Source organism: Dendrobates tinctorius, unplaced genomic scaffold (genome assembly GCF_039654945.1).
Source record: "Dendrobates tinctorius isolate UK_male_01 unplaced genomic scaffold, ASM3965494v1 ptg000179l, whole genome shotgun sequence".
Lineage (NCBI taxonomy): Eukaryota > Metazoa > Chordata > Amphibia > Anura > Dendrobatidae > Dendrobates > Dendrobates tinctorius.
In genome coordinates this window covers 1,450,093-1,467,675 of record NW_027361846.1, presented here as the reverse complement: position 1 = coordinate 1,467,675, position 17,583 = coordinate 1,450,093, and the positions used below count along the sequence as shown (strand labels likewise).

Below are 17,583 nucleotides of genomic sequence, written 5' to 3'. Positions count from 1 at the left end.
GGGAAAGACCTGGCTAGTCATTGCTTGCGTTGAGAAACATGTGATGGTGTCTCCGCGGCTGTTGATTTACATGGCCAAAAGTATTGACACCCCTGCAATTCTGTCAGATAATATTCAGTTTCTTCCTGAAAATGATTGCAAACACAAATTCTTTGGTATTATTATCTTCATTTAATTTGTCTTAAATGAAAAAAAAACAATGAATGAATGAAGCAAAAAGCAAAACATTGATCATTTCACACAAAACTCAAAAAATGGGCCAGACAAAAGTATTGGCACCCTCAGCCTAATACTTGGTTGCACAACCTTTAGCCAAAATAACTGCGACCAACCGCTTCCGGTAACCATCAATGAGTTTCTTACAATGCTCTGCTGGAATTTTAGACCATTCCTCTTTGGCTAACTGCTCCAGGTCCCTGATATTTGAAGGGTGCCTTCTCCAAACTGCCATTTTTAGATCTCTCCACAGGTGTTCTATGGGATTCAGGTCTGGACTCATTGCTGGCTACCTTAGAAGTCTCCAGCGCTTTCTCTCAAACCATTTTCTAGTGCCTTTTGAAGTGTGTTTTGGGTCATTGTCCTGCTGGAAGACCCATGACCTCTGAGGGAGACCCAGCTTTCTCACACTGGGCCCTACATTATGCTGCAAAATTTGTTGGTAGTCTTCAGACTTCATAATGCCATGCACACGGTCAAGCAGTCCAGTGCCAGAGGCAGCAAAGCAACCCCAAAACATCAGGGAACCTCCACCATGTTTGACTGTAGGGACCGTGTTCTTTTCTTTGAATGCCTCTTTTTTCTCCTGTAAACTCTATGTTGATGCTTTTGCCCTAAAAGCTCTACTTTTGTCTCATCTGACCAGAGAACATTCTTCCAAAATGTTTTAGGCTTTTTCAGGTAAGTTTTGGCAAACTCCAGCCTGGCTTTTTTATGTCTCGGGGTAAGAAGTGGGGTCTTCCTGGGTCTCCTACCATACAGTCCCTTTTCATTCAGACGCCGACGGATAGTACGGGTTGACACTGTTGTACCCTCGGACTGCAGGGCAGCTTGAACTTGTTTGGATGTTAGTCGAGGTTCTTTATCCAACATCCGCACAATCTTGCGTTGAAATCTCTTGTCAATTTTTCTTTTCCGTCCACATCTAGAGAGGTTAGCCACAGTGCCATGGGCTTTACACTTCTTGATGACACTGCGCACGGTAGACACAGGAACATTCAGGTCTTTGGAGATGGACTTGTAGCCTTGAGATTGCTCATGCTTCCTCACAATTTGGTTTCTCAAGTCCTCAGACAGTTCTTTGGTCTTCTTTCTTTTCTCCATGCTCAATGTGGTACACACAAGGACACAGGACAGAGGTTGAGTCAACTTTAATCCATGTCAACTGGCTGCAAGTGTGATTTAGTTATTGCCAACACCTGTTAGGTGCCACAGGTAAGTTACAGGTGCTGTTAATTACACAAATTAGAGAAGCATCACATGATTTTTACAACAGTGCCAATACTTTTGTCCACCCTCTTTTTTATGTTTGGTGTGGAATTATATCCAATTTGGCTTTAGGACAATTCTTTTTGTGTTTTTTCATTTAAGACAAATTAAATGAAGATAATAACAAAGAATTTGTGTTTGCAATCATTTTCAGGAAGAAACTGAGTATTATCTGACAGAATTGCAGAGGTGTCAATACTTTTGGCCATGACTGTACATGTGTGATATTACACAGGGGAATATCTGTTTAACGCTTGTAATGTTACACGGAGGGAGTGTCTGTATTAAATGTGTGATATTACACCGGGGAGTGTCTGTATTATACGTGTGATTTTACACATGAGGAGTGTTTGTGTTACACATGTGATATTACACAGTGGGGTGTCTATTACTCATGGGGAGTCTCTGTATTACATGCGTGATATTATATTGGGGAAGTGTCTGTATTACGCGTGTGATATTACATGGGGGTCTGTATTACACATGTGATATTACACGGGGGGGTGTCTGTATTACGCATGTTATATTACGTGGGGGTCTGTATTACACATGTGATATTACACAGGGGGGTGTCTATTACACATGTGATATTACATGGGGGAATGTGTGTATTACATGTGTAAAATTACACGGGGGAATGTATGTATTACACCTGTCATATTACACTATGTGAGTGTCTATATTACGTGTGTGATATTTCATGGGGGGGACTGTCTGTATTAGGCCGGTTTCACATTAGCGCATTTTCAGCGCGCGCACGGCCGGGGGTAGCTCCGCCCCCGATCCGGCTCTCTGCCCGGCGTGCCCGCCCCTTCCTTGTAGCGCCGCCTCCTAGCGGACAGCGGCGCCTGCGATCGGCGCACCCTATCTTTAGCATAGGGTGCGCCGATCGTGCGCAGGCCGTGCGCTAGTTGCGCTTTGACCTGCGCACTTTTGACGGTGCGCCGTGCGCGCCAAAATCCGAAAAGTTTGATTTTGGCGCGCACGGCGCACCGTCAAAAGTGCGCAGCGCAGGTCAAAGCGCAACTAGCGCACGGCCTGCGCACGATCGGCGCACCCTATGCTAAAGATAGGGTGCGCCGATCGCAGGCGCCGCTGTCCGCTAGGAGGCGGCGCTACAAGGAAGGGGCGGGCACGCCGGGCAGAGAGCCGGATCGGGGGCGGAGCTACCCCCGGCCGTGCGCGCGCTGAAAATGCGCTAATGTGAAACCGGCCTTACATGTGTGATATTACTCAGGGGGTTCTGTATTACACATGTAATGCTACATGAAGGAAATGTCTGTATTACATGTGTGATATTACATGGGGGGTCTGTATTACTTGTGTGATATTACATGGAGGGTCTGTATTACACGTGTGATATTACATGGGGGGGTCTGTACTACACGTGTGATATTACATGGGGGGTCTGTATTACACGTGTGATATTACATGGGGGTCTGTATTACACGTGTGATATTACATGGGGGGGGTCTGTATTACACGTGTGATATTTCATGTGTCCCCGGTATTGGACATGTAGATGTCGGGCCGGTGCCGCTCTCTTTATGGCTTCCTGTCTCGCTGATTGCTGCTGTTTGCTCCCGGGTTAATCAGTAACGGTGGCCGCTCCTGTGCACACGCTGCAGTCTCTGGGTGGGAGCCGGTTACTCGGGATATTCGGGGTCTCTCTTCCTGAGTGTTTATTTCAGGCAGAAGGTAGAGAAGGCTGCAAGGGCCATATTCCAAGGTAGACAGGGGTTAAGTGCTCCGTGTGGTGATATGTGACCGACTACAGACGTGTGCCATGTATCCGGAGCGCCCGCTCCTCAAAGTCACCCACAATGGATTTCCTTCTGAGTCAGGTGAGAAGCTTCACCCTTGCAAGGGTTAAATCAGAGTGTCCTCTTAGTGTCACCCTGAAGTCACACTCTCCACTCCCACACATTACACTACGTCTCCAGATCATCTCTTACTGCTGACAACCAGCCTGCATATTCTTTTTGAGCGGTTGTCCGCTGCGCCACACAGAGAACGGCGCGCCCGTGGGACTCCTGACCTGAGCTCCACAGCGTCATCTGTGTGTACGAGGTGTTACCGTCAGGTCAGGACACCTGTGGCCTGAATGTGCTCTGTCCTTAATGCCCGGATGTGTGAAGCCATGCTGTATCGTCTCTGTGCCCTGTGTGGTGTTGTGTTGTCTCTGTGTCCTGTGTGGTGTTGTGTTGTCTCTGTGTCCTGTGTGGTGCTGTGTTGTCTCTGTGTCCTGTGTGGTGTTGTGTCGTCTCTGTGTCCTGTGTGGTGCTGTGTTGTCTCTGTGTCCTGTGTGGTGTTGTGTTGTCTCTGTGTCCTGTGTGGTGTTGTGTTGTCTCTGTGTCCTGTGTGGTGTTGTGTTGTCTCTGTGTCCTGTGTGGTGTTGTGTTGTCTCTGTGTCCTATGTGGTGCTGTGTTGTCTCTGTGTCCTGTGTGGTGCTGTGTTGTCTCTGTGTCCTGTGTGGTGTTGTGTTGTCTCTGTGTCCTGTGTGGTGTTGTGTTGTCTCTGTGTCCTGTGTGGTGTTGTGTTGTCTCTGTGTCCTGTGTGGTGCTGTGTTGTCTCTGTGTCCTGTGTGGTGTTGTGTTGTCTCTGTGTCCTGTGTGGTGTTGTGTTGTCTCTGTGTCCTGTGTGGTGCTGTGTTGTCTCTGTGTCCTGTGTGGTGTTGTGTTGTCTCTGTGTCCTGTGTGGTGTTGTGTCGTCTCTGTGTCCTGTGTGGTGCTGTGTTGTCTCTGTGTCCTGTGTGGTGTTGTGTTGTCTCTGTGTCCTGTGTGGTGTTGTGTTGTCTCTGTGTCCTGTGTGGTGTTGTGTCGTCTCTGTGTCCTGTGTGGTGCTGTGTTGTCTCTGTGTCCTGTGTGGTGTTGTGTTGTCTCTGTGTCCTGTGTGGTGTTGTGTTGTCTCTGTGTCCTGTGTGGTGTTGTGTTGTCTCTGTGTCCTGTGTGGTGTTGTGTTGTCTCTGTGTCCTATGTGGTGCTGTGTTGTCTCTGTGTCCTGTGTGGTGCTGTGTTGTCTCTGTGTCCTGTGTGGTGTTGTGTTGTCTCTGTGTCCTGTGTGGTGTTGTGTCGTCTCTGTGTCCTGTGTGGTGCTGTGTTGTCTCTGTGTCCTGTGTGGTGTTGTGTTGTCTCTGTGTCCTGTGTGGTGTTGTGTTGTCTCTGTGTCCTGTGTGGTGTTGTGTCGTCTCTGTGTCCTGTGTGGTGCTGTGTTGTCTCTGTGTCCTGTGTGGTGTTGTGTTGTCTCTGTGTCCTGTGTGGTGTTGTGTTGTCTCTGTGTCCTGTGTGGTGTTGTGTTGTCTCTGTGTCCTGTGTGGTGTTGTGTTGTCTCTGTGTCCTATGTGGTGCTGTGTTGTCTCTGTGTCCTGTGTGGTGCTGTGTCGTCTCTGGGTCCTGTGTGGTGCTGTGTTGTCTCTGTGTCCTGTGTGGTGCTGTATCGTCTCTGTGCCCTGCATGGCGTGTGTTGTCTCTGTGTCCTGTGTGGTGTTGTGTCGTCTCTGTGTCCTGTGTGGTGCTGTGTTGTCTCTGTGTGGTGTTGTGTTGTCCCTGTACCCCGTGTTGTGTTGTCTCTGTGTCCTGTGTGGTTTTGTGTCGTCTCTGTGTCCTGTGTGGTGCTGTATCGTCTCTACGCCCTGTGTGGTGCTGTGTTGTCTCTGTGTCCTGTGTGGTGTTGTGTCGTCTCTGTGTCCTGTGTGGTGTTGTGTCATCTCTGTGTCCTGTGTGGTGTTGTGTCGTCTCTGTGTCCCGTGTGTTGTTGTGTCGTCTCTGTGTCCTTTGTGGTGTTGTGTCGTCCCTGTACCCTGTGTGGTGTTGTGTTGTCCCTGTGCCCTGTGTGGTATTGTGTTGTCTCTGTGTCCAGTGTGGTGCTGTGTTGTCTCTGTGCCCCATGTGGTGCTGTGTTGTCTCTGTGTCCCGTGTGGTGCTGTGTTGTCTCTGTGTCCTGTGTGGTGCTGTATCGTCTCTGTGGCCTGTGTGGTGTTGTGTTGTCCCTGTGTGGTGTTGTGTTGTCCCTCTGTGGTGTTGTGTTGTCTCTGTGTCCTGTGTGTTGTTGTGTCGTCCCTGTGCCCGTATGGTGCTGTGTTGTCTCTGTGCCCTGTGTGGCGTTGTGTTGTCTCTGTGTCCTGTGTGGTGTTGTATCGTCTCTGTGTCCTGTGTGGTGTTGTGTTATCTCTGTGTCCTGTGTGGTGTTGTGTTGTCTCTGTGTCCCGTGTTGTGTTGTCTCTGTGCCCCATGTGGTGTTGTGTTGTCCCTGTACCCTGTGTTGTGCTGTGTTGTCTCTGTGTCCTGTGTGGTGTTGAGTTCTCTCTGTGTCCTGTGTGGTGTTGTGTTGTCTCTGTGCCCTGTGTGGTGTTGTGTTGTCACTGTACCCTGTGTGGTGTTGTGTCGTCTCTGTGTCCTGTGTGGTGTTGTGTTCTCTCTGTGTCCTGTGTGGTGTTGTGTTCTCTCTGTGTCCTGTGTGGTGTTGTGTTGTCTCTGTGTCCTGTGTGGTGTTGTGTTGTCCCTGTACCCCGTTTGGTTCTGTGTTGTCTCTGTGTCCCGTGTGGTGTTGTGTCGTCTCTGTGTCCTGTGTGGTGTTGTGTTGTCTCTGTGTCCTGTGTGGTGCTGTATCGTCTTTGTGCCCTGTGTGGCGTTGAATTGTCTCTCTGTCCTGTGTGGTGCTGTATCGTCTTTGTGCCCTGTGTGGCGTTGAATTGTCTCTCTGTCCTGTGTGGTGTTGTGTTGTCCCTGTACCCCTTGTGGTGCTGTGTTGTCTCTGTGTCCTGTGTGGTGTTGTCTCTGTGCCCTGTGTGGTGTTGTGTTGTCCCTGTACCCCGTGTGGTGCTGTGGCCTCTCTGTGTCCTGTGTGGTGTTGTGTTCTCTCTGTGTCATGAGTGGTGTTGTGTTGTCTCTGTGTCCCGTGTGATGCTGTGTTCTCTCTGTGTCATGTGTGGTGTTGTGTTGTCTCTGTGTCCCGTGTGGTGCTGTGTTGTCTCTGTGTACTGTGTGGTGCTGTGTTGTCTCTGTGTCCCATGTGGTGCTGTGTTGTCTCTGTGTCCTGTGTGGTGCTGTATCCTCTCTGTGGCCTGTGTGGTGTTGTGTTGTCCCTGTGTCCTGTGTGGTGTTGTGTTGTCCCTGTGTGGTGTTGTGTTGTCCCTGTGTGGTGTTGTGTTGTCCCTCTGTGGTGTTGTGTTGTCTCTTTGTCCTGTGTTGTCCCTGTGTGGTGTTGTGTCGTCCCTGTGCCCATATGGTGCTGTGTTGTCTCTGTGCCGTGTGGCGTTGTGTTGTCTCTGTGTCCTGTGTGGTGTTGTGTTCTCTCTGTGTCCCGTGTGGGGTTGTATCGTCTCTGTGTCCTGTTTGGTGTTGTGTTGTCTCTGTGTCCTGTGTGGTGTTGTATCGTCTCTGTGTCCTGTGTGGTGTTGTGTTGTCTCTCTGTCCTGTTGTGTTGTCCCTGTACCCTGTGTTGTGCTGTGTTGTCTCTGTGTCCTGTGTGGTGTTGTGTTCTCTCTGTGTCCTGTGTGGTGTTGTGTTGTCTCTGTGCCCTGTGTGGTGTGGTGTTGTCACTGTGTGGTGTTGTGTTGTCCCTTTGTGGTGTTGTGTTGTCCCTCTGTGGTGTTGTGTTGTCTCTGTGTCCTGTGTGGTGTTGTGTTGTCTCTGTGTCCCGTGTGGTGCTGTGTTGTCTCTGTGCCCTGTGTGGCGTTGTGTTGTCTCTGTGTCCTGTGTGTTGTTGTATCATCTCTGTGTCCTGTGTGGTGTTGTGTTATCTCTGTGTCCTGTGTGGTGTTGTGTTGTCTCTGTGTCCCATGTGGTGCTGTGTTGTCTCTGTGCCCCATGTGGTGTTGTGTTGTCTCTGTGTCCCGTGTGGTGCTGTGTTGTCTCTGTGTCCCGTTTGGTGCTGTGTTGTCTCTGTGTCCTGTGTGGTGCTGTATCGTCTCTGTGGCCTGTGTGGTGTTGTGTTGTCCCTGTGTCCTGTGTGGTGTTGTGTTGTCCCTTTGTGGTGTTGTGTTGTCCCTCTGTGGTGCTGTGTTTTCTCTGTGTCCTGTGTGGTGCTGTATTGTCTCTGTGCCCTATGTGGCATTGTGTTGTCTCTGTGCCTGTGTGGTGTTGTATTGTCTCTCTGTCCTGTGTGGTGTTGTGTTGTCCCTGTACCCTGTGTTGTGCTGTGTTGTCTCTGTGTCCTGTGTGGTGTTGAGTTCTCTCTGTGTCCTGTGTGGTGTTGTGTTGTCACTGTACCCTGTGTGGTGTTGTGTCGTCTCTGTGTCCTGTGTGGTGTTGTGTTCTCTCTGTGTCCTGTGTGGTGTTGTGTTGTCACTGTACCCTGTGTGGTGTTGTGTCGTCTCTGTGTCCTGTGTGGTGTTGTGTTCTCTCTGTGTCCTGTGTGGTGTTGTGTTGTCTCTGTGTCCTGTGTGGTGTTGTATTGTCTCTCTGTCCTGTGTGGTGTTGTGTTGTCCCTGTACCCTGTGTTGTGCTGTGTTGTCTCTGTGTCCTGTGTGGTGTTGAGTTCTCTCTGTGTCCTGTGTGGTGTTGTGTTGTCACTGTACCCTGTGTGGTGTTGTGTCGTCTCTGTGTCCTGTGTGGTGTTGTGTTCTCTCTGTGTCCTGTGTGGTGTTGTGTTGTCACTGTACCCTGTGTGGTGTTGTGTCGTCTCTGTGTCCTGTGTGGTGTTGTGTTCTCTCTGTGTCCTGTGTGGTGCTGTGTTGTCTCTGTGTCCTGTGTGGTGTTGAGTTCTCTCTGTGTCCTGTGTGGTGCTGTGTTGTCTCTGTGCCCTGTGTGGTGTTGTGTCGTCTCTGTGTCCTGTGTGGTGTTGTGTTCTCTCTGTGTCCTGTGTGGTGTTGTGTTGTCACTGTACCCTGTGTGGTGTTGTGTCGTCTCTGTGTCCTGTGTGGTGTTGTGTTCTCTCTGTGTCCTGTGTGGTGTTGTGTTCTCTCTGTGTCCTGTGTGGTGTTGTGTTGTCTCTGTGTCCTGTGTGGTGTTGTGTTGTCCCTGTACCCCGTTTGGTTCTGTGTTGTCTCTGTGTCCCGTGTGGTGTTGTGTCGTCTCTGTGTCCTGTGTGGTGTTGTGTTGTCTCTGTGTCCTGTGTGGTGCTGTATCGTCTTTGTGCCCTGTGTGGCGTTGAATTGTCTCTCTGTCCTGTGTGGTGTTGTGTTGTCCCCGTACCCCGTGTGGTGCTGTGGCCTCTCTGTGTCCTGTGTGGTGTTGTGTTCTCTCTGTGTCATATGTGGTGTTATGTTGTCTCTGTGTCCCGTGTGATGCTGTGTTCTCTCTGTGTCATGTGTGGTGTTGTGTTGTCTCTGTGTCCCGTGTGGTGCTGTGTTGTCTCTGTGTCCTGTGTGGTGCTGTGTTGTCTCTGTGTCCCATGTGGTGCTGTGTTGTCTCTGTGTCCTGTGTGGTGCTGTATCGTCTCTGTGGCCTGTGTGGTGTTGTGTTGTCCCTGTGTCCTTTGTGGTGTTGTGTTGTCCCTGTGTGGTGTTGTGTTGTCCCTGTGTGGTGTTGTGTTGTCTCTTTGTCCTGTGTTGTCCCTGTGTGGTGTTGTGTCGTCCCTGTGCCCGTATGGTGCTGTGTTGTCTCTGTGCCGTGTGGCGTTGTGTTGTCTCTGTGTCCTGTGTGGTGTTGTGTTCTCTCTCTGTCCCGTGTGGGGTTGTATCGTCTCTGTGTCCTGTGTGGTGTTGTGTTGTCTCTGTGTCCTGTGTGGTGTTGTATCGTCTCTGTGTCCTGTGTGGTGTTGTGTTGTCTCTCTGTCCTGTTGTGTTGTCCCTGTACCCTGTGTTGTGCTGTGTTGTCTCTGTGTCCTGTGTGGTGTTGTGTTCTCTCTGTGTCCTGTGTGGTGTTGTGTTGTCTCTGTGCCCTGTGTGGTGTTGTGTTGTCACTGTACCCTGTGTGGTGTTGTGTCGTCTCTGTGTCCTGTGTGGTGTTGTGTTCTCTCTGTGTCCTGTGTGGTGTTGTGTTCTCTCTGTGTCCTGTGTGGTGTTGTGTTGTCTCTCTGTCCTGTGTGGTGTTGTGTTGTCCCTGTACCCCGTGTGGTGCTGTGTTGTCTCTGTGTCCTGTGTGGTGCTGTGTTCTCTCTGTGTCCCGTGTGGTGTTGTGTTGTCTCTGTGCCCTGTGTGGTGTTGTGTTGTCTCTGTGTCCTGTGTGGTGTTGTATCGTCTCTGTGTCCTGTGTGGTGTTGTGTTGTCTCTGTGTCCCGTGTGGTGCTGTGTTGTCTCTGTGCCCCATGTGGTGTTGTGTTGTCTCTGTGGCCTGTGTGGTGTTGTGTTGTCCCTGTGTCCTGTGTGGTGTTGTGTTGTCCCTGTGTGGTGTTGTGTTGTCCCTTTGTGGTGTTGTGTTGTCCCTCTGTGGTGTTGTGTTGTCTCTGTGTCCTGTGTGGTGCTGTATCGTCTCTGTGCCCTATGTGGCGTTGTGTTGTCTCTGTGTCCTGTGTGGTGTTGTATCGTCCCTGTGTCCTGTGTGGTGTTGTGTTGTCCCTGTGTGGTGTTGTGTTGTCCCTTTGTGGTGTTGTGTTGTCCCTCTGTGGTGTTGTGTTGTCTCTGTGTCCTGTGTGGTGCTGTATCGTCTCTGTGCCCTATGTGGCGTTGTGTTGTCTCTGTGTCCTGTGTGGTGTTGTATCGTCTCTGTGTCCTGTGTGGTGTTGTGTTGTCTCTCTGTCCTGTGTGGTGTTATGTTGTCCCTGTACCCCGTGTGGTGTTGTGTCGTCTCTGGGTCCTGTGTGGTGTTGTGTCGTCTCTGTGTCCTGTGTGGTGTTGTGTTCTCTCTGTGTCCTGTGTGGTGTTGTGTTGTCTCTGTGTCCTGTGTGGTGCTGTGTTGTCTGTGTCCCGTGTGGTGTTGTGTCGTCTCTGTGTTCTGTGTGGTGTTGTGTTGTCCCTGTACCCCGTGTGGTGTTGTGTCGTCTCTGGGTCTTGTGTGGTGTTGTGTTGTCCCTCTACCCCGTGTGGTGTTGTGTCGTCTCTGTGTCCTGTATGGTGTTGTGTTGTCTCTGTGTCCTGTGTGGTGTTGTGTTGTCTCTGTGTCCTGTGTGGTGTTGTGTTGTCTCTGAGTCCTGTGTGGTGCTGTATCGTCTCTGTGCCCTGTGTGGCGTTGTGTTGTCTCTGTGTCCTGTGTGGTGTTGTGTTGTCCGTGTCCTCCGTGTGGTGCTGTGGTGTTGTGTCGTCTCTGTGTCCCGTGTGGTGTTGTGTCATCTCTGTGTCCCGTGTTATGTTGTCCCTGTACCCCGTGTGGTGTTGTGTCGTCTCTGGGTCCTGTGTGGTGCTGTGTCGTCTCTATGTCCTGTGTGGTGCTGTGTTGTCTCTTTGTCCTGTGTGGTGTTGTGTCGTCTCTGTGTCCTGTGTGGTGCTGTGTTGTCCCTGTGCCCTGTGTGGTGTTGTGTTGTCTCTGTGTCCTGTATGGTGCTGTGTTGTCTCTTTGTCCTGTATGGTGTTGTGTCGTCTCTGGGTCCTGTGTGGCGTGGTGTTGTCTCTGTGTCCTGTGTGGTGTTGTGTTGTCCCTCTGTGGTGTTGTGTTGTCCCTGTACCCCATGTGGTGCTGTGTCCTCTCTGTGTCCTGTGTGGTGTTGTGTTGTCTCTGTGCCCTGTGTGGCGTTGTGTTGTCTCTTTGTCCTGTGTGGTGTTGTGTTGTCTCTGTGTGGCGTTGTGTTGTCTCTGTGCCCTGTGTGGCGTTGTGTTGTCTCTTTGTCCTGTGTGGTGTTGTGTTGTCTCTGTGTCCTGTGTGGTGCTGTGTTGTCTCTGTGTCCTGTATGGTGTTGTATCGTCTCTTTGTCCTGTGTGGTGCTGTGTTGTCTCTGTGTCCTGTGTGTTGTTGTGTCGTCTCTGTGTCCTGTGTGGTGTTGTGTCGTCTCTGTGTCCTGTGTGGTGCTGTGTCGTCTCTGTGTCCTGTGTGGTGCTGTGTTGTCTCTTTGTCCTGTGTGGTGCTGTGTCGTCTCTGTGTCCTGTGTGGTGTTGTGTTGTCCCTGTGCCCTGTGTGGTGTTGTGTCGTCTCTGTGTCCTGTGTGGTGCTGTGTCGTCTCTGTGTCCTGTGTGGTGCTGTGTTGTCTCTTTGTCCTGTGTGGTGCTGTGTCGTCTCTGTGTCCTGTGTGGTGTTGTGTTGTCCCTGTGCCCTGTGTGGTGTTGTGTTGTCTCTGTGTCCGGTATGGTGCTGTGTTGTCTCTGTGCCCCGTGTGGTGCTGCGTTGTCTCTGTGCCCTGTGTGGTGTTGTGTTGTCTGTGCCCCGTGTGGTGCTGTGTTCACTCTGTGCCCTGTGTGGTGTTGTGTTGCCTCTGTGCCCTGTGTTGTGTTGTGTTGTCTCGGTGCTTGTCAGAGATATAAAAATATAACCAATTTGTCAAGGAAACCCCACAACTTTAGTTTCCACTTTCTGTTCCATTAGGAACTTGCAGTTCTCTGACCCCCCCCCCCCCCACCGATCCTCAGGTCAGTCAGGGAACTGCACCTAGGATAAGTAGTTGCTGGAAAGGCTGCCTTGTCACGTACTGGCTATCGGGCAGTGGAAAACATTGGAAGTATTCCAGCGTGGCTCGCAACTGCGACCGCTGGTGTGCGGATAGCAAGGCTCTTACCTCCATGTCCTCTATGGACCCACCGGCCTTAGCTTGGTCCAGCAGGTTGCAGACCGGTAGGACTCAGGCTCCAGGTTCTTGATGAGCCTTCATCATATTGACGCGGAAGGCTTTGCTCCTACCCTGAGCGTCGTCAAGACTGACCATGTAGGTGACTGGGTGGAGATGTTGGTGTACAACGTATGGGCCTTCCCAAGCCGCCTGAAATTTATCCTTTGGTACTGGGACTAGCACCCACACCTCCTGACCCACCTGGTGGGTCTGCTCCCGGGCGTTCTGGTCGTACCAGTGCTTCTGGTCAGCCTGGGCCTGCGCCATGTTGTCATGCAGCAACTGCGTCAAGGTCTGCATCTTGTCACGGAAGCGCATGATGTACTCCACGATGGACATTTATGAAGGTTTCCCTTACCAACCCAAGGGGTCCCTGGACTCGCCTACCGTACAGGAGCTCGAAGGGGGAGAACCCCGTCAAGCCCTGCAGAACCTCTCTGTAAGCGAATAGCAGGTGTGGGAGGTACCGCTCCCTGATGCGTCCCTGGGTCTCAACCAGCATTTTTAGCATCTGTTTGAGGGTACCGTTGAAGCGCTCACACAAACCAATGGTTTGAGGGTGATGCGCACTCGTTACCAGACGCTTCACCTGCATTTTCTTACAGAGAGCCTCCATTAGCCGAGACATAAATTGAGTCCCCTGGTCGGTAAGCATCTCCCTGGGAAATCCTAATCGGGAAAAGATGGCCAACACGGCATCTGCCACCTTATCTGCCCTAGTTGAGGATAGAGCCACTGCCTCCGGATACCGGGTAGCATAGTCTACCACAGTAAGGATGTAGCGTTTTCCATTGCTGCTGGGGATGGCCAGTGGTCCCACAATGTCCACTGCAATCCTCTGGAAAGGCTCCTGTATCACTGGCAAAGAGATCAGGGGAGCCTTGGGAACAGGCCCTGACTTCCCCACTCTTTGACATGTGATACAGGAGCTGCAGTAGTTGGTTACATCTGTCCCCATTTTGGGCCACTAGAATTGTTGAGACAGCTGGGCCTTTGTTTTGCTGATCCCCAAGTGTCCAGCGAGTGGAATCTCGTTGGCAATCCGTGACAACTCACCCCTAAATTGGTAGGGTACGACCAGCTGTTTTTCCCTCAACCACTCCTGTTGGGATTTCCCAGGAACCGTCTCACGGTACAACCTCCCTTATGCACAGAAAACCTCCTCCTTATCAATCATGGAGGTGGGCTTCTCGGCGAGGTTTCTCAGGGTCTCCAGGCTAGCATCGGAGTGAAGAGCATACTTGAACTCCTGGCTCGTGTCAGCCAGAAGTGACGTTAAGGTCCATTCTTCACATGGACCCAGAGCAGATCCCAGAGGGTCCCTCTCTGTTTCAGTCATCCCTCTGACTACCAGAAGGTAGGGCGTTACCTGCATTCTGGGCACTCTGACTGTGGGTGACAGCGGCTATGTAGGCCGTCTCCCTGGGGATTACCACAGTCCCATTAGCCTGCTCGGCTATGGGTACTACCTCCCCATCCTTCCCTGTTACCTCAGGAGCAGTGCTATATATGGGGCAATTACCTTTGGCCAGGTCACCTTCCTTTGTGGCACTGGTCAATTGCTCAGCCTCACCTTCTTCATGGTTCCTGTGCCTCCCCCATTTCCCTTAGCACCGACGCTTGCTCCTGTTAGGGGGTCTTCAGCCATACCGCCCCGCCGTGTGACATGACTGAGTACTCCTGTTCCTCCAGGTACATCATAATTATCAGGTAAAGCACGCACATTCACATCATTAGCAGTAACATTACCCTCAGTATCAGATTGAGGAGGGGTTTCAGGGACAAAATACAGTCATATGTTAAAGTTTGGGCACCCCTATTAATGTTAACCTTTTTTCTTTATAACAATTTTGGTTTTTGCAGCAGCTATTTCAGTTTCATATATCTAATAACTGATGGACTCAGTTATATTTCTGGATTCAAATGAGGTTTATTATACTAACAGAAAATGTGCAATCTGCATTTAAACAAAATTTGACTGGTGCAAAAGTATGGGCACCTCAACATAAAAGTGACATTAATATTTCGTAGATCCTCCCTTTGCAAAAATAACAGCCTCTAGTCGCTTCCTGTAGCTATTAATGAGTTCCTGGATCCTGGATGAAGATATTTGTGACCATTCCTGTTTACAAAACAATTCCAGTTCAGTTAAGTTTGATGGTCGCCGAGCATGGACAGCCCGCTTCAAATCATCCCACAGATGTTCAATGATCTTCAGGTCTGGGGACTGGGATGGCCATTCCAGAACATTGTAATTATTCCTCTGCATGAATGCCTGAGTAGATTTGGAGCGGTGTTTTGGATCATTGCCTTGCTGAAATATCCATCCCCTGCATAACTTCAGCTTCGTCACTGATTCTTGCACATTATTGTCAAGAATCTGCTGATACTGAGTTGAATCCATGCGACCCTCAACTTTAACAAGATTCCCGGTGCCGGCATTGGCCACACAGCCCCAAAGCATGATGGAACCGCCACCAAATTTTACTGTGGGTAGCAAGTGTTTTTCTTGGAATGCTGTGTTTTTTAGCCTCCATGCATAACGCCTTTTTGTATGACCAAACAACTCAATCTTTGTTTCATCAGTCCACAGGGCCTTCTTCCACAATGTAACTGGCTTGTCCCAATGTGCTTTTGCAGACCTCAGGCGACTCTGTTTGTGGCGTGCTTGCAGAAACGGCTTCTTTCGCATCACTCTCCCATACAGCTTCTCCTTGTGCAAAGTGCGCTGTATTGTTGACCGATGCACAGTGACACCATCTGCAGCGAGATGAGGCTGCCGGTCTTTGGAGGTGGTCTGTGGACTGTCCTTGACTGTTCTCACCATTCTTCTTCTCTGCCTTTCTGATATTTTTCTTGGCCTGCCACTTCTGGGCTTAACAAGAACTGTACCTGTGTTCTTCCATTTCCTTACTATGTTCCTCACAGTGGAAACTGACAGGTTAAATCTCTGAGACAACTTTTTGTATCCTTCCCCTGAAAAGCTATGTTGAATAATCTTTGTTTTCAGATCATTTGAGAGTTGTTTTGAGGAGCCCATGATGCCACTCTTCATAGGAGAACTACTTGCAAGTGGCCACCTTAAATACCTTTTCTCATGATTTGATACACCTGGCTATGAAGTTCAAAGCTCAATGAGGTTACAAAACCAATTTAGTGCTTCAGGAAGTCACTAAAAAGTAGTTAGGAGTGTTCAAATCAATAAAATGATAAGGGTGCCCATACTTTTGCACCGGTCAAATTTTGTTTAAATGCAGATTGCACATTTTTTGTTAGTACAATAAACCTCATTTGAATCCAGAAATATAACTGAGTCCATCAGTTATTAGATATATGAAACTGAAATAGCTGTTGCAAAAACCAAAATTGTTATAAAGAAAAAAGGTTAACATTAATAGGGGTGCCAAAACTTTAACATATGACTGTACGCTAACATCCTCCCCAAATCAGTTCCCAACAAAACGTGTTGGCAAGTTTTCGGATACCCCCACTTCCTTCACTCCGCTCCCAGCACCCCAATCTATAAAAACCCGGGCCATCGGCAAGGGACAGCGGACGCCCCCAATCCCGGTGACCGTTACGGTTTTCCCCGGAATAATCTCTTCGGGGGCCACTACTTCGGGTTGGATGAGGGTTCGTTCGTCCCCAGTGTCCTTGAGGTCTATAGGGATAGTGTTCCCCACAGTGACTCTCTACAAATTTCCACAGGCCCTCCCAACCTCCTCACCCACAAAAAGAACAGCTGCTTTAGGCCCTGAGGCCTTGGTTGGGGGGTTCTTCTGCTTCTCCAGACAAGTGGTGCTGAGATGTCCAGTCTGACTGTGGAAATAACATTGCGGGGATCGGATGTAGGCCTGGCATTGGCAAAGGGGACAGGGCCTCCGGTGGGTCGGCTGGCAGGGGTGCTGGGATTGGTTGATGGCTTACCTCCTTTCCAGCTGGCAGTGATCGGCTTCCGCACCTCCGGTTTACGGTTGGTCTCGTAGGTGTCGGCGATCTGTACTGCTTTGTCCTCGTCTTTTAGCTCTCGGTCCATCACGAACTGTCGCACCTCAGCCGGACAAAGATGTAGGAACTGGTCTTTTACCATCAGGTCTTTCAGCTGCTCAAAGGTGATCACTGACAGTCCTTGGACCCATTGCTCAAAGTGGGTTCTGAGTCCATGCACCACATCGCTGTAGCTGACGTGTGGGCCACGTTGGAGGTTTCGGAACTTTTTACTGTAAACCACAGGAGTCAGCTGGTACTTTATCAGGGCCTCATAGTCTCCATCTTGGTCTCGAGGGAGAGAAGCAAACGCCTCCTGAGCTTTTCCTTTGAGGCCTGGGGTTAAATATCGGGCCCATTGGTTCTCAGGCAGCTGATACCGTCTGCAGGCTTTTTCAAATCGCCGCAGAAGTACTGTATGTCCAGGTCCCCGTCCTTTTCCATCACAGTAAAATGCTCGGGACGGGGTTTAAGAAACTGAGCGTTGCTGGACTCACTGCTGGGCTGGGAAGACCTCTGCCCCTGGATTCGGGCTAGCTCCAGCTGGTACTGTCTCTCTTCCCACTCTGCCTCTCACTGCCTTTGGCCTACCGCTCGGCTCTCTCACTTGGCCTCTCGCCAGGCTCTCTCTTGGTATTGTTGGATCAGCTTCAGATGTCCCTCATGATCGTTTGCGGGGCATTGTTGTAGAGCCATTTGCAGATAGTGGTCTTCGCTGCCCTGGTTGCAGCATTCACCGGTTGGACCCCTGTCTCCGCTGAGCTCTGCGAACGGTCTTGATCTGCTTCAAGTCGCACCATTTCTGCGACCATTTGGTCTTTGTTTTTGCCATGGGGGTCAATTCCTCTGTACATACATATTCCAGCAAGTGTCCTTTTTCTGCTGGGCGTACCAGAGCGCTCCCCTCGTAGCCATAATTGCCAAATAAAAGATAGGACAGAAAAAACAAGAGACAAGGATGGGTTAACTACCACACATACAGTATTGTCTCAGATCTACTGTAGTAAACACTGAGTTCGATCTTCAAAACTTTTTTGCACAGAGTCCTAGCAAGAACCGTGCAAGTTTTTAGTGAGCGGAATGATTGCTCAAACCAGATCACTAATGCTCTTTTATCCCACTGCTGCCACCAAATTGTCAGGGATATAAGAATATATCCAATTTGTCATGGAAGCTCTACAACTTTTGTTTCTACTTTCTGTTCCGGTTAGGAACTTGCAGCTCTCTGGCGCCCCCTTATCCTCAGGTCAGTCAGGGAACTGCACCTAGGATAAGTAGTCGCCGGAAAAGCTGCCTTGTCGCGTATTGGCTATCCGGCACTCTGCAGTGAGGGCGGTGTGTATATCCCCAGTCTCAGGGAGGGAATACACACATAAAACGCCGATCCATCACTTCCAGGGTTCCCCAATACCAACAGGACGCTATACTGCCACCAGTTCCTCGTTTGATACTAAAGCTTATATTGTGTCAGGAACCAACCCACAGATAGAGTGATTTGGCTCGGAGTACATGTCAGTTCGATCATAGAGCAAAAAGAA

General features: G+C 50.2%; 1 protein-coding gene across 4 annotated transcripts in view; it reads left to right on the top strand.

The window, feature by feature from the left end:
• Positions 1 to 17,583, top strand: part of SLC4A2 (solute carrier family 4 member 2) — a 395,791-nt gene that overhangs the window by 263,485 nt on the left and 114,723 nt on the right. Inside the window, exon 1 of one of the 4 annotated variants that reach the window (XM_073551716.1) lies at positions 3,062 to 3,329. The exons of the other annotated variants lie outside the window; for them this stretch is intronic. Coding sequence (XP_073407817.1) covers positions 3,309 to 3,329 — 21 coding nt within the window. The 5' untranslated portion in view covers positions 3,062 to 3,308. Of the gene's footprint in view, positions 1 to 3,061; positions 3,330 to 17,583 lie in introns of those variants that run through there. 4 annotated transcript variants of the gene reach the window in all.